Raw genomic sequence first — 14,644 nt, 5'->3', positions numbered from 1 at the left:
CCCCAGCTTCTCGGGAGGCTGAGGCAGGAGAATGGCATGAACCCGGGAGGCGGAGCTTGCAGTGAGCCGAGATTGTGCCACTGTACTCCAGCCTGGGTGAGGGAGCAAGACTCTGTCTCAAAAAAAAAAAAAAAAAAAAAAAAAGAATGTAAATACAGGCCAGGCACACAGGCCGGGCCTGGTGGCTCATGCCTGTAACCCTAGCACTTTGGGAGGCCGAGGCGGGCGGATCACCTGAGGTCAGGAGTTTGAGATCAGCCTGGCCAACATGGTGAAACCCCATCTCTACTAAAAATACAACAACAACAACAAAAATAGCCGGGCATGGTGGCATGTGCCTGTAATCCCCGCTACTTGGGAGGCTGAGGCAGGAGAATCACTTGAACTTGGGAGGCAGAGGTTGCAGTGAGCTGGGATCACACCACTGCACTCCAGCCTGGGTGACAGAGTGAGACTCCATATCAAAAACAAAAAAATAAATAAAACCTAAAAGAAACCTCATGATGTAAATAAAGACTTGATATTTTCTTGCAGTCCTTCCCTGGTTCCTCTTCTAACATCTACCTCATTAATCTGGAGTTAATTTTGAGGGAGGTATGAGGTGGGGCCAAACATTATTTTTGCCACCAGACTCCATTTTGAACGACCGCTCCTTCCTTCTGACCTAACACTGGGCGGATTGCTGCACCAAGTTGTCACATGCCCTCTTCCCAGATCTTCGGGCTGCAGAATTACTCATCAGTGCTGGAAGCCTGCCCCTCCGTGCCTCGCTGTGGTGACCCCCACCCCAGCTGAGTCTCCCCACAGCTGGGCTTGCTGTCTGCCCTGTGGTGAGTGGAAGGAATTCGGCATGAACTCTGCTCACTCAGCAGCCAGGCCTGGGGAGCACTGGACTGTGGAAAATCACATATGTTTTTCAAGTTGTTGAAAACCAAGGAAATTGTTCTGCCAGTTGTGAAGGTGGCTAGACACTGTCTGGGAGGCCTCAGGTCCCATGGCTCTGGGAGCCATCCCATCTTGTGGGCCCAAACAAGCTAACCCCACTGGTAATATCCAGGCACTTGGGCAGCAGAGAAGGGGGAGTTTCTAGGAGCCTTCCCCAAGAGGGAAGAACAAAAAGGAAGGAGCCTAGCCTGGTCCTTTCTCCTTTGGTCCCTGGAGGCAGATCCAGGACTCCAGGGGAGACATGGAGGGGCTGGCACCTGTGATCCCAGTAGCCTGCTGGCCAGAGCCCAGGCCTCCCAGACCTTCTATTGAGCCCCCTGCCCCAGATACACATGCTGGTGCTAGACAGCTGGGCTGTGGCAGAAGTTTACACAGAAAGGATTTGCTGGGCCATCTCCGTACACGCAGCTTCACTTCTTTCTGAAGCCCAACCCATGTCTGAGCTGCAGCCATGGGGGTTCTAGGAGCCATGGAGGCCATGGGGCAGGTTAGGAGGGTCTGCTCCCAGCCTCCCAGACCCTACCACTCCTGCCTGTCCCCAGGCCCTGCTGACCTCGCATCCTTCTGTGTCCTGCAGATCCCCGCAGTCAGAACTCAGGCGCACTGGGCCCTGCTGGCAGGTGAGTTTCCACCTCTGACCAGGCTGAGGCACCAGGCAGCTCTGGAGGGTCAGGAGCTACAGCTTAGGTCCCAGTGGGAGGAGGCTGGCCTGTCCCCCTCCTCAGCTGCACTACCAGGCCCCTGACCCAACCTCAACTTCTCTCTTGGGGTCTCAGCCTTCGTGGCAGGGTTGATGGCCTCAGAGCTACATAGGGCCTACCCACTGGGCCATGCTCCCTCTCTCCCTGTTCCCTGCAGGTCAGCTTCACCAGCTTCCACCCTCGGACAGTTCTGGCTCTCTCAACAACTCTCCTTCCCATTCCAGCAGCAGCAAGGGAGAGGAGACACCCTCCCCAGCGCAGGCCCCACCCTCCCCAGTCCAGTCCTGCTGCAGTGGCTGTCCCTTAGGGGAGGGAAATGCCAAAGCAGTCCCTGCAACATCCATGTGGGAAGCTGAAAGTGGATCACCAGAGTGTCTACCAGCCCCCCACTGTAGCCCAGGAGAACACTTGGATGCAGGTGCAGACCCTGCTGAGTGGCAGGGGTAAGGGACCCTGAAAGTCGCTAGGTGCTCTCAGCTACAAGCCTCCCATCCCCCTGACTGGCTTCACTCTGGCAGCAGAGGGAGAAGTCCTTTCACCAGCCCTGTAGCAGAGCCTGGGCACAGGACTAAAGCACTTCCTGGTACAGGTCTTCAAGTGGAGTGGGAGTCCCAGACCCACCACCCAAGGGGAGGCACATCAGCCTGGCATGGAGGGCAGCTGCCTCCCATCCACCTGCCCAGACCCTTGGTGGCAGAGGGCCCCCAACCTCATGGCCCTCCTTGCAGCCCAGCTCTCCATGAGGGCTTTTGCACATGTTTTTATTGGTGACTCACTGTGACTGAAGAAAAGCCTCCTTCTATTCCTTTTTTGTTTTCTTATGGCTTCTATTTTCCCTGGCAGAGGATGTTGGGCCCAAATCCAATCCATGTGTGAGTTGTTCCCAGGGAAGTGACGTGCCATGCCACTTCACCCAGCCTTGGGCCGCTGGGCTTGACATGCTCAACTGGGGGCAATGGAGCAAATTCCCAGAACAAGTTTTGAGAAAGATGATTGAGAGGTTTGCAGAGGATGAGGAAAGGTGAGAGCTTGCAGATCCTTGCTGCCACCAGGACTGGCCTGGGGGCACGTGGCAGGTAGAGGCTGGCTCAGGTACACAGGGAGGCCTGGGTGTTGGGGCTCAGGGGCTGCTCTGAGATCCCCAATGGGTAGAGATCACGTTGATCTCTGAGGGCAAATGATGAGAGCTGAGAGGCAACAGTGTGAGTGCTGAGAATGTGTGCTAGGCACAGCACATGCATGATCCTGTGTGAGCCACAAGGAGAACAGGGACACAGGTGGTTGGCGCTGAGGCTACCTGCCGAGATGTGACTGGGAGATAGAGCTGGAACCTGACACAGTCCCACTGCCTTTTCAAGGAGATGCAGTGAGAAAGCAAAGGCAGAGTCTTGGCAGGACCAGGTGTGAGAGGAGGCTAGGCCTCCCTGTGGTCCTGCTCCCAGGGGGCAGCACCTATCCTGGGCCCAGCAGCCTCCACCGTGGCCTCCCTGGCTGCTGCCTGCTTCAACTCACGTGGGGCTGCTCTGGGGACCCAGGTGCTTCCTGACCTGCTTTTCCTCTTTCCTTTGGACCCCAGGTCCAAACTCTGCCCTGTCAATCATCCCAAGGGCTCCTAGGCTTCCCTACCTGACTACTTCACTGGGGCCAAATCCCCACAGACAACCGTGGCTTAGGGCTGTCTGCCTCTGCACTTGGCCCATGGGCTGCCTGTGAGTCTTCTCTTGCTTCCTCATTCCTTTGAGGGGGAATGTTCTCGGAGCTCTGTCCTTAGCTGTGATGACCACTGCGGGGCAGCCAACGTTTGCCCTGGAGAAGCCTTACAACAAACACCAGGCACCAAGGTGCACATCCCTGATGGATCCTGGGATCGGCTGACGCTCAATCCACCTGCCCTCTGGGTCCTCTGGGTCCATGCGGCAGCTGGAGGTATTGTAGACACTTTTTAAAAAATGGGTTCTGGTAAGAAGAAGGTGAGAAATGGCTATTTGTCCACATTGGGACTCAAAGGGGTGGGATGGCATGCCCTTACATGGGACTCCTACCCCCAGCGGGGCAGCTGGCCACTCTGAGGGCAGTTTTGCACCTGCCTCCCGGCTGGAAAGTGAGTTCCCACTGTGCTGTCCTTCCCTGGGGCCCAGCACAGGGCCTGGCCCCACACAGACCTGAAGAGGTTGGTAGGATGACTGAATGAATTGACGCTGGGGTGCAGCAGGGCCCATGGGCAGAGGCTCCAGAGCCTGGGAAGGATGGGGTGGACTTTCTGTGGCCCTCCAAATTGAGAGAGGTCTCAGACGCCTGCCAGGTTTCCTAGTCACCCGCGGAGGGTTCAGCGCCCCGGTGGTCTTGGGGTCCCTCCTTAAGGGCGGTGCCTAGGGCAGAGGGAGGAGGGATGCCGGCCCCTTCACAACCGCACCCCAGGCCCTCCCCACCACCTCTCCTTCCTTCAGGCCCTCTGCCTTCCCAGTCGCCCCGCCCCCTGCCCCTATGTCCTAGGCGCAAGTCTCCGGGCCTGGGACGCTCGCCGCCAGCGCCCGCCCGCCTGCCCCGCCCCTCGCCCCCCGCCCCCCGCCCCCCCGCAGCCCCTCCGTCCACTCTCGGCTCCTCCTTCTCTTCCTCCTTCTCCTCCCCGGGGGTGGGGAGCCGGCTCCGGAAGCCCCGGCGCCCCCGCCCCGGCCCCCGCCAGCGCTTTGGAGACGGCTATTCGCGCGCCAGTGCGCCACGCGGGGCCGGAGCGCCTATCGCCGCCAGGGCCTCGGAGCGCCCCGACCACCCCTGAGCCCCTCCGGCCTCAGAGCCCCCTAGCACCCCCCTTCCCGGGTCCCCTTGCCCACCCTAATCCACTCTCCCGCCCTTTCCCGGATTCCCTTGCTCACCCCATCGTCTCTCCCGCCCCTTCCTGGATTCCCTCACCAGTCTCGATCCCCTCTCCGCCCTTTCCCAGAGCCCCCAGAGCCCTTGACCCCCCGCGCCCTCCCCGGAGCCCCCCGCGCGTGCCGCGACCATGGCGGCCGTGCGCGGGGCGCCCCTGCTCGGCTGCCTCTTGGCGTTGCTGGCCCTGTGCCCCGGAGGGCGCCCGCAGACGGTGCTGACCGACGACGAGATCGAGGAGTTCCTCGAGGGCTTCCTGTCAGAGCTAGGACCTGAGCCCCGGGAGGACGACATGGAGGCCCCGCCGCCTCCCGAGCCCACCCCGCGGGTCCGAAAAGCCCAGGCGGGGGGCAAGCCCGGGGCGCGGCCGGGGGCGGCCGCAGAAGGTAAGAACCCGGGGCAGGGCGGGGGCGTGGGGGGTTGGCATCTCAGGTGGGAACCGGGGGATTCGGCAGGGTCTGGCCACTCCCCAGTCGGCCCGGGGAGGAATGGCTGTCTTACTAATGCGCACGCGAGCCCAGATGCCTGGAGGGACCCTGTGCCAGGCCGAGGTCAGCGCTGGCCTGTAGGCACATCCAGCACCCGGGCGGCAGAGCCACTTTTGGGGGCCGGTGGCTCTAGGGTTGGTGCTGTGGTTGAACAGGTCGCTCATCCCCATTCCTCCAGTATGCGACAGGGACTAGGCTTGAGCCACAGGGGACTGTGCTGTGTCACCCCCTGCCATACTAATGGATCCACTCTGCCTGTTGGTGGCACAGCTTCAGGTCATCCCTCCCTCCTGCCTTTGCCTTCCTACTCCAGGAGGACTCACGTAGGTGAGAAGGTTGTTGAAGACCCCTTTTCCTACAGGGCTTCAGGTGGCGGTGAGCAGTGGGTGGTCCTGCATTAGTACGGGAATTAGATGAGGTGATGCATCACTGAAGCATTTAACCCATGGCCTCTTGCATAATCGGTTGTCAGTAAATCTTAGCTGTTTTCATCGTGGCCCTCTGGAAGGTGGCAGAGGGTCTTGTGATCCTTCTCTCCCAGGAGATTCCAAGGCACCATCCAACATTCCTGATGTCAGCAGCCCCTCCTCTGCCACCCCAGCTCTAGATCTTTCCTGGCTGCTTCCCACACCCTGGGCTCCCTGTGCCCCTCCTGCCTCTGGTTCTCCTTCCAGGCTTGCTCTCCCGGCTCTGGGGAACCACTCTAGCAGCCCTGTGTCCCCTGGCTGTCTGCATTGGATAGCTTTCCTGTGTTTCTGCCAAACTTCCCTCATGCTCCCCACCTCTCATCAGGTTCTCAACAGCACTTGCAGCTCCTGCTTAGGGTCCTGATTCCCCATGGGAATCCTCACAACCAGTCCCGGCTCCCTCTCCCAGACTCTGAAATGAGTGAGCAGCCACAAGCTCCCTACCTGTCCTTTCTGTCCTGTGTGTGATCCCTGAACTGCCCAGGACTCCCTATCCTTCTAACCAATTCCAAATCCCTTACTTCTCGAAAGGGGACCACTTCCTCTTCTTTGGGCTTCAATACTCAGCCAAGTCCAGGTCCCTGCCCAGATATCCCTGGGCTCTGAGCCCATGGAGTTCCCCCCTGCCTTCTCCTGCTGGGGGCGGCTTTGTGGTAGGGCCTCCAGCAGCACAGTAGGTGCTTTTCTCTGAAGCTTTTCTTGCCCTGTAGGAGACCCGGGGAAGGTCCTGGGTCCATGTCCCTTCCTTCGTATGGCAGTTGGCAGGGATGACCAGATGCTCCTCCAGGCCTGAATGGCTCAGTCACCTCTCTGCCCCTTCTGTGCCCAGCACAGAATAGTGGAGTGGATAGTAAGGAGCCCCTGTTGAGGTTTTGGCAGGTGGGGGGATGAGGGCCTCCCCCTGGGAACTGGGCACCCTATGCTCAGTCTTTAGAGAGATTGAGATTGGTGGTCACAGACCCAGACTTGCAGACAGAAAACCCGGGTCCGGATCCCAGTTTGCCACTTGGGCAAGTGACTTAACCTCTGTTTGTTGATCCGCACCGGGAACTGACAAGAGTCCCTGTGCCCAGGTTCTGGGCATCTAGAGAGGGGCCTCATGGGGGCACAGAGCTGGCTCTGTTCATTTGACACGAGTCTGCGTCTTGGACAGTGCCTCCGGAAAAGACCAAAGACAAAGGGAAGAAAGGCAAGAAAGACAAAGGCCCCAAAGTGCCCAAGGAGTCCCTGGAGGGGTCCCCCAAGCCGCCCAAGAAGGGGAAGGAGAAGCCACCCAAGGCCACCAAGAAGCCCAAGGAGAAGCCACCTAAGGCCACCAAGAAGCCCAAGGAGAAGCCACCCAAGGCCACCAAGAAGCCCAAGGAGAAGCCACCCAAGGCCACCAAGAAGCCCCTGTCAGGGAAGAGGCCCCCCACTCTGGCTCCCTCAGAAACCCTGGAGTGGCCACTGCCCCCACCCCCCAGCCCTGGCCCCGAGGAGCTACCCCAGGAGGGAGGTTTGTGCCCGGCTCCTCTGGGGTGATGGGACTCTGACTGCCTGCTCTGGTGGAGGCAGGGAGTGGGAGGCAGGTTTATGGAGCCCTGTTTCCTATAGACCTTCAGCTCCCCACTGATGGGACCTCACTTTTGCTGTAAATTTCACAATTTGATTGGTGGGCTCCCTCAGTGCTGTAGCCTCTTTTGGGTAGGGAGAGGGCTTGGCAGCCTTGTGGGTGGGACCTCTGTCCTCAGGTCCCTGCCCAGATGTCCCTGGGCTCTGAGCCCATGGAGTTCCCCCCTGCCTTCTCCTGCTGGGGGCGGCTTTGTGGTAGGGCCTCCAGCAGCACAGTAGGTTCCCCAAAAGGTGGGCCCAGCTTTCTGGCCCCATGAGATGCCAGCAGGATGCTGAAGGCCAGAGGACCTCAGTCCTCTTTGGAGTGAGCTCGGCCTCAGTAGGGTGTCCACAGGCTGTGTGTGGGCTCTGTGGGTGGCTGGTGGCCTGAGGCTCCCAAAGTGGTCAGAGCAGGCCTCCCGTCCACCTGCTTCTGGAACTCCTGTGTTGCAGGGGGGCCCCTCCCAAATAACTGGCAGAATCCAGGAGAGGAGACCCGTGTGGAGGCACGGGAGCACCAGCCTGGTGAGTGGCCGTTGTCTGCCTGGCCTCAGGGCCAGCTGCCCTTGGACTGAGGGCTTCCCCAGAGTGGGCCTGGGTGGGGTTGTCAGGCAGCTACCAGCGCTTTCCCCTCAGAGCCGGAGGAGGAGACTGAGCTACCCACACTGGACTACAATGACCAGATCGAGAGGGAGGACTATGAGGACTGTGAGTAGGGCCCTGCCAGCCCCGCCTGGGTCGGACCCCTGGCCTGGGGGATGCGCGGATGGGCCCATCCCAGCCTTGGGCCCCACTCAGAGCCGGCCTCCCCCTCAGTTGAGTACATTCGGCGCCAGAAGCAGCCCAGGCCACCCCCAAGCAGAAGGAGGAGGCCCGAGCGGGTCTGGCCAGAGCCCCCTGAGGAGAAAGCCCCAGCCCCAGCGCCGGCCCCGGAGGAGAGGATTGGTAGGATGGGGGGCAGGAGAGGGGGTGCTCTGGCCACGGGTGCTCTGGCCCTCTCCTAACCTACCTGCCTCTCCAGAGCCGCCTGTGAAGCCTCTTCTGCCCCTGCTGCCCCCTGACTATGGTGATGGCTACGTGATCCCCAATTATGATGACAGTGAGTACCCAGCACCCCAGAGTCTGAGGGACATAGGCAGGTGGGGGTCGGGGGTGTGGTCAGGAGCCAGCTGGGGCGACTCACCCACCTTGCAACCCCACCTGTGCCTGTGGTTACCTCGCTGCCCCTGCTGTCCCTGGGTGCCCACCCCAGCCGCTGCCCAGTCTCCTCTGCCCTCAGGCTGGTCTTTCCTTGGCCACTTCCCTGGTTCCTGCTTGGCTGTGGCCCCCACTGGAGTGTCCCTAGGCACACACTCTGCCCTCTCACCCATGTGGGCTCCAGCCCTCCCAGTCCGGTGCTCTGGCTTCCCACTGGCTCGTGGCCACCACCCCACTCTCTTCAGGGAGCTCGAGGGTTTTTACCTCCCCCTCGCTCATGCCCCTTCGTCTCTGGAGCCCTCAGGTTCCCTTTTCTCCTGGGCGGCAGCCTGCGCATTGCCACTTCCCTGCCCCCAGTTCCCCATCAGTGTCTCCAATGTCCCCCCATCTCACCCCCCAGCCTGCAACCCCAGGCACAGGTGCCAGTTGTCCCTCCAGGCCTTTCCCATGCCCTGGGCCTCGAGTCCTTTCACCAGGCCAGATGCTCCTGGGAGACCTGGCTGGTGACTTCAGCAGGGTCTTGCTCAGCTGCCCCCTGAGCTCGGGCTGCTCCTGACTCCTGCAGGACCCTCTCTCCCCACTCAGCTGTCCCCCATCTCCCGTCTTCCTCCCCTCTGGCATGGTCCTGCCCTGCTGAGCTCCTGTGGACCCAGGAGCTGCGGCCCCGCAGCAGGGTCAGGGCGGCCTCAGCTGGCTCTCCCTCCCCGCAGTGGACTATTACTTTGGGCCTCCTCCACCCCAGAAGCCCGATGCTGAGCGCCAGACGGACGAAGAGAAGGAGGAGCTGAGTGAGTGGGACCAAGCACTTCCTGCACCAGGCCTGCCCTGAAGGCCACCTGGGGCCTGCCTGACCCATCCCACGTGGCCCCCAAAGCCCAGAGCCAGGCTGACTGGGCCCTCCTACCTTGTACCTTCCAGAGAAACCCAAAAAGGAGGATGGCAGGCCCAAGGAGGAGACCGACAAGTGGGCAGTGGAGAAGGGCAAGGACCATAAAGGTGTGTGACTGGGGCTCGGGGCCTGGGTCCCTGTGGGGCAACATCTGGACTCCTGATTGCCTCCCAGGCCCTTGGTGCCATGTCCTCCCTTCATTGTCCCTAGAGCCCCGAAAGGGCGAGGAGGTGGAGGAGGAGTGGACGCCTACAGAGAAAGTCAGTAAGTGGGGGGCCCAGGGGGGTAAGGGTGGGGGCCACAGGATGGGGGTGCTGGGACAAGTGACTGGCCCAAGGCCACAAACAGGACCCAGGCCCCTGAAACCCTTTCCTACTCTTAGATTCTTGGGACCCAGAATGGAGGGGCCCCGGGAGCCCAGGACAGCCTCATTTGGCTGCCCCAGCCCTGGACCCCAGGCTGGCCTACTTCAGGAGGGTGGCAGCTCCCCAGGGCCCCTAGCGGCTGGGCATGGTAGGGGGAGGACCTGAGGCCTTGGTGGGGAGTGAGGACCTCAGCTACCTTCACAGGTGTCCCTACAGGGCCATTGTGCAGACGGTCCCCATCTGTAGCTGCGCCCTGGGGGAGTTCTGTGATTTCACGTGTGTCCCCTGAGAGCTGGGCATGGTCAGCCCATTCTCCAGATGGGGCAGCTGAGGCCCAGGGAGGGGAAGCACAGGCTGGGATTGGAAGCAGCTCCTGGCCTAGCTTTGAGTCAATTCCAAGTGGGCTGGTGCAGGGCACCAGGGAGCCACCAGCCAACCAGAGCTGCCCTCTGACTGGTGTCCCCGATGTGCCGGGAGTGGGCTTTGGGCTCCTTGGTTCTGGGTTTGGTGGTGGGAAGGATGGAGCTAGTGAGCCACCAGTCTGGGGTACGCGTCCTCAGAGTGTCCCCCCATTGGGATGGAGTCACACCGTATCGAGGACAACCAGATCCGAGCCTCCTCCATGCTGCGCCACGGCCTGGGGGCACAGCGCGGCCGGCTCAACATGCAGGTGGGCATTGGGATGGGCCCATCTCCCAACTGGGATGATGGACTCCTCTGCCGATGCTCAGCCTCCCCTGCCCCCTGGACAGGCTGGTGCCACCGAGGACGACTACTATGATGGCGCATGGTGTGCCGAGGACGATGCCAGGACCCAGTGGATAGAGGTGGACACCAGGAGGACTACCCGGTTCACAGGCGTCATCACCCAGGGCCGAGACTCCAGCATCCAGTGCGTGGCCAGGCTCATGGGTAGTTGGCAGGGGGGAGTGGCTCCATAGGCATGGCTTTGTGTCCCATTAAGGAGATTCCAGTGGGCCCTTCTTTGGCCCAGCCAAAGAAGGCCAAAAAGATCAGTGAGGGGCTGACCCTGCCCATCCCCACTCCTCAGCCATGGTCAGTCAGCTCCTGTGTCCTGATGAGCACATGAGTTTAGGGACAGACCACCTGCCCATGGCTATGTGACAGGCACAGGACCCAGGCTCAACACCTGGGCTGTGCACCACCGCCCTGCTAGCTCTTCAATTCCTGGGACTCAGAAGAGGGAGGCTCAGGCCACCTGAGGGCCTGGGAAGGGGAAGATCCTTGCTGTGACCACTGTCCACTCCACAGTGACGATTTTGTGACCACCTTCTTCGTGGGCTTCAGCAACGACAGCCAGACGTGGGTGATGTACACCAACGGCTATGAGGAAATGGTGGGCACCATGCCCAGGCTCCTGGCTCTGCTCCCATTGTCTGGGCGGGGGGCGGGCTCTCAGAGGGGTTGGCAGTACTGCTCTGAGGCCTGCCTCTCCCCAGACCTTTCATGGGAACGTGGACAAGGACACACCCGTGCTGAGTGAGCTCCCAGAGCCGGTGGTGGCTCGTTTCATCCGCATCTACCCACTCACCTGGAATGGGAGCCTGTGCATGCGCCTGGAGGTGCTGGGGTGCCCTGTGGCCCGTGAGTGTGGAGGGCTGGCAGGGGCTCGGAGGGGAGGTGTGGTGCTAGGGTGGGCCACCCGGCACCCGGCTAAAGATAACCCCGCCTCCCTTGCAGCTGTCTACAGCTACTATGCACAGAACGAGGTGGTGGCCACCGATGACCTGGATTTCCGGCACCACAGCTACAAGGACATGCGCCAGGTTGGGAACATCTATCCTGGGGCTGGGGGTGGGACCTGTCTGTCTGACAGGGGAGTGTGTGCCTGGTGTCACAGGGCCCAGTCCCTACTGGTTCCAGGGACGCTGGCTGTCCCTCACCTTAGTAAGGAGGCCAGTACCTGGGGGCTGCCTGAAGGGGTCATGCCTGTCCCTTGCCATAGAGCAAGCCCTGGAAGTGGATGGAAGGGGCATGGTCAGCAGGGGGCGGATTGCGTGATTGATTCCATGTCCTCCCCCTCTGCCCCAGCTCATGAAGGTGGTGAATGAGGAGTGCCCCACCATCACCCGCACTTACAGCCTGGGCAAAAGCTCACGAGGCCTCAAGATCTATGCCATGGAGATCTCAGACAACCCTGGGGAGCATGAACTGGGTGAGAGTCTGTGGGGGCCAGCAGCTGGCCTGCGCTGCTGGTGAGCAGAGTTCACCGCTTCCCACCTGTTCTGGAGCCCCTCTGGGGATTCAGGCTTGTCTTACAGGGCCCTAGGAGCCCCAGCTGTCCCCCAGACCCTCAGGTGTGAGGTGGGTCTGGGTCCTTCCTCAGCTGCCCTGGGCCTTGGGAGACTGAGTGCTCACTGAGGCTCCTGCCCTTGCAGGGGAGCCCGAGTTCCGCTACACTGCTGGGATCCATGGCAACGAGGTGCTGGGCCGAGAGCTGCTGCTGCTGCTCATGCAGTACCTGTGCCGCGAGTACCGCGATGGGAACCCGCGTGTGCGCAGCCTGGTGCAGGACACACGCATCCACCTGGTTCCCTCACTGAACCCTGATGGCTACGAGGTGGCAGCGCAGATGGTGGGTTGAGGGGTGAGGCTGGCCGGAGCCAGGCAGCCAGGGCTTGTGGGCGTGTGGGTGGCCCATGCCTACCCTGCTGGCTCTCGACAGGGCTCAGAGTTTGGGAACTGGGCGCTGGGATTGTGGACCGAGGAGGGCTTTGACATCTTTGAAGATTTCCCGGATCTCAACTCTGTGCTCTGGGGAGCTGAGGAGAGGAAATGGGTCCCCTACCGGGTCCCCAACAACAATTTGCCCATCCCTGAACGCTACCTTTCGCCAGATGCCACGGTGAGGCTGCAGCCTGGCTGAGAGGGCAGGAGGGAGCAGCTGGACCCTGGGTCCTGGTGTTCTGGGCTTGGGGGTGGGGCTGACGGTGCCTGAGCTCCAGACGCTGAGGCTCTGGGGGTTGGGGGACGGGGAGTGTGCGAGCACTGGTGTGAAGCTTCATGGAGGGTGATGGACTAGGTTGGGGATGGTGGCTAGAGGCTGCAGCCCTGGCTTCACATGTGCTGGCCACTCCAGGTATCCACAGAGGTCCGGGCCATCATTGCCTGGATGGAAAAGAACCCCTTCGTGCTGGGAGCAAATCTGAACGGCGGTGAGCGGCTAGTATCCTACCCCTACGACATGACCCGCACGCCTACCCAGGAGCAGCTGCTGGCCGCAGCCATGGCAGCCGCCCGCGGAGAGGATGAGGATGAGGTCTCTGAGGCCCAGGAGACCCCAGACCACGCCATCTTCCGCTGGCTCGCCATCTCCTTCGCCTCCGCCCACCTCACCTTGACTGAGCCCTATCGCGGAGGCTGCCAAGCCCAGGACTACACCGGCGGCATGGGCATCGTCAACGGGGCCAAGTGGAATCCCCGGTCCGGGAGTGAGTCAGCCTGGAAGGGGCTGTGGGCGGGGCCTAATCCGGAGAGGGGCTGACTTTGGGTCTGTGTCTGTCCCCGGCCAGCTATCAATGACTTCAGTTATCTGCATACCAACTGCCTGGAGCTCTCCTTCTACCTGGGCTGTGACAAGTTCCCTCATGAGAGTGAGCTGCCCCGCGAGTGGGAGAACAACAAGGAGGCGCTGCTCACCTTCATGGAGCAGGTGGGGTGGCCAGGGCAATGCCTGGGGAGAGGAGGCTGCAGAGATTCCTGGACGGGCGGGAGGGAGCAGCGGACCACATTGGACCTTCCTCAGGACCAACAGCCCTCACCTGCTTCCCCAGGTGCACCGCGGCATTAAGGGGGTGGTGACGGACGAGCAAGGCATCCCCATTGCCAACGCCACCATCTCTGTGAGTGGCATTAATCACGGCGTGAAGACAGGTACCTAGTGTGCACCTCTTTACCCCACCTTCCTGAGGGAGGACCCTGCCAGAGAGGATGGGGGCTTGGGGAACTCAGCGAGCAGGCAGAGTCTGGGGAGCCTGGGGGCGGAACCAGGGAGGCGGAGCCTAGGGGCAGGACTGGGGAGGGCGGGGCCTAGGGGCAGGATTGAGTGGGAGGGTGGGGGCCTGGGAGGGGCGCTCTGGGGCAGCCGGATCGTCCTCCCTCCTCCCTCCGCAGCCAGTGGTGGTGATTACTGGCGAATCTTGAACCCGGGTGAGTACCGCGTGACAGCCCACGCGGAGGGCTACACCCCGAGTGCCAAGACCTGTAATGTTGACTATGACATCGGGGCCACTCAGTGCAACTTCATCCTGGCTCGCTCCAACTGGAAGCGCATCCGGGAGATCATGGCCATGAACGGGAATCGGCCTATCCCACACATAGACCCATCGCGCCCTATGACCCCCCAGCAGCGACGCCTGCAGCAGCGGCGCCTACAGCACCGTCTGCGGCTTCGGGCACAGATGCGGCTGCGGCGCCTCAACGCCACCACCACCCTAGGCCCCCACACTGTGCCTTCCACGCTGCCCCCTGCCCCTGCCACCACCCTGAGCACTACCATAGAGCCCTGGGGCCTTGTACCCCCAACCACCGCTGGCTGGGAGGAGTCGGAGACTGAGACCTACACAGAGGTGGTGACAGAGTTTGGGACCGAGGTGGAGCCCGAGTTTGGGACCAAGGTGGAGCCCGAGTTTGAGACCCAGTTGGAGACTGAGTTTGAGACCCAGCTGGAGCCTGAGTTTGAGGAAGAGGAAGAGGAGGAGGAGGAGGAGGAAGAGGAGATAGCCACTGGCCAGGCATTCCCCTTCACAACAGTTGAGACCTACACAGTGAACTTTGGGGACTTCTGAGATCAGGGTCCTACCAAGGCCCCAGCCCAGCTCAAGCTACAGCAGTAGTACTTCCCAAGCCTGCTGACCACAGTCACATCACCCATCAGCACACGGAAGGCCCCTGGTGTGGACACTGAAAGGAAGGGCTGGTCCTGCCCCTTTGAGGGGGTGCAAACATGACCGGGACCTAAGAGCCAGAGGCTGTGTGGAGGCTCCTGCTCCACCTGCCAGTCTCGTAAGAGATGGGGTTGCTGCAGTTTTGTAGTAGTGGCAGAGGGAGGGAGCCGAGGTCACTCCAATAAAACAAGCTCATGGCACAGACTGCTCACATTCTGAGGGGTCAG

At 61.3% G+C, this 14,644-nt stretch overlaps 1 protein-coding gene across 2 annotated transcripts; it reads left to right on the top strand.

The window, feature by feature from the left end:
• Nucleotides 1-4,324: 4,324 nt before the first annotated feature.
• On the top strand, nt 4,325-14,617 carry AEBP1 (AE binding protein 1). Of its 2 annotated transcripts, XM_028845842.2 has the most exons (22): nt 4,325-4,900; nt 5,273-5,329; nt 6,623-6,964; nt 7,513-7,584; nt 7,696-7,767; nt 7,876-8,004; nt 8,081-8,158; nt 8,967-9,044; nt 9,175-9,252; nt 9,356-9,409; nt 10,071-10,180; nt 10,263-10,402; nt 10,783-10,867; nt 10,971-11,115; nt 11,212-11,297; nt 11,563-11,686; nt 11,910-12,106; nt 12,197-12,376; nt 12,611-12,962; nt 13,044-13,183; nt 13,305-13,404; nt 13,645-14,617. In XM_028845842.2, exons 1-22 carry the CDS (start codon nt 4,648-4,650, stop codon nt 14,316-14,318), a joined length of 3,546 nt encoding a protein of 1,181 aa, XP_028701675.2. In that variant the 5' UTR covers nt 4,325-4,647; the 3' UTR covers nt 14,319-14,617. The 2 variants fall into 2 exon arrangements, with proteins under 2 accessions (XP_028701675.2, XP_014989130.3); XM_015133644.3 differs by lacking the exon at nt 5,273-5,329.
• Nucleotides 14,618-14,644: the final 27 nt, after the last annotated feature.

This window comes from Macaca mulatta, chromosome 3 (assembly GCF_049350105.2).
Source record: "Macaca mulatta isolate MMU2019108-1 chromosome 3, T2T-MMU8v2.0, whole genome shotgun sequence".
NCBI lineage: Eukaryota > Metazoa > Chordata > Mammalia > Primates > Cercopithecidae > Macaca > Macaca mulatta.
Note: the sequence above shows the minus strand (reverse complement) of the source record. Positions and strands in the feature narration are given on the sequence as shown.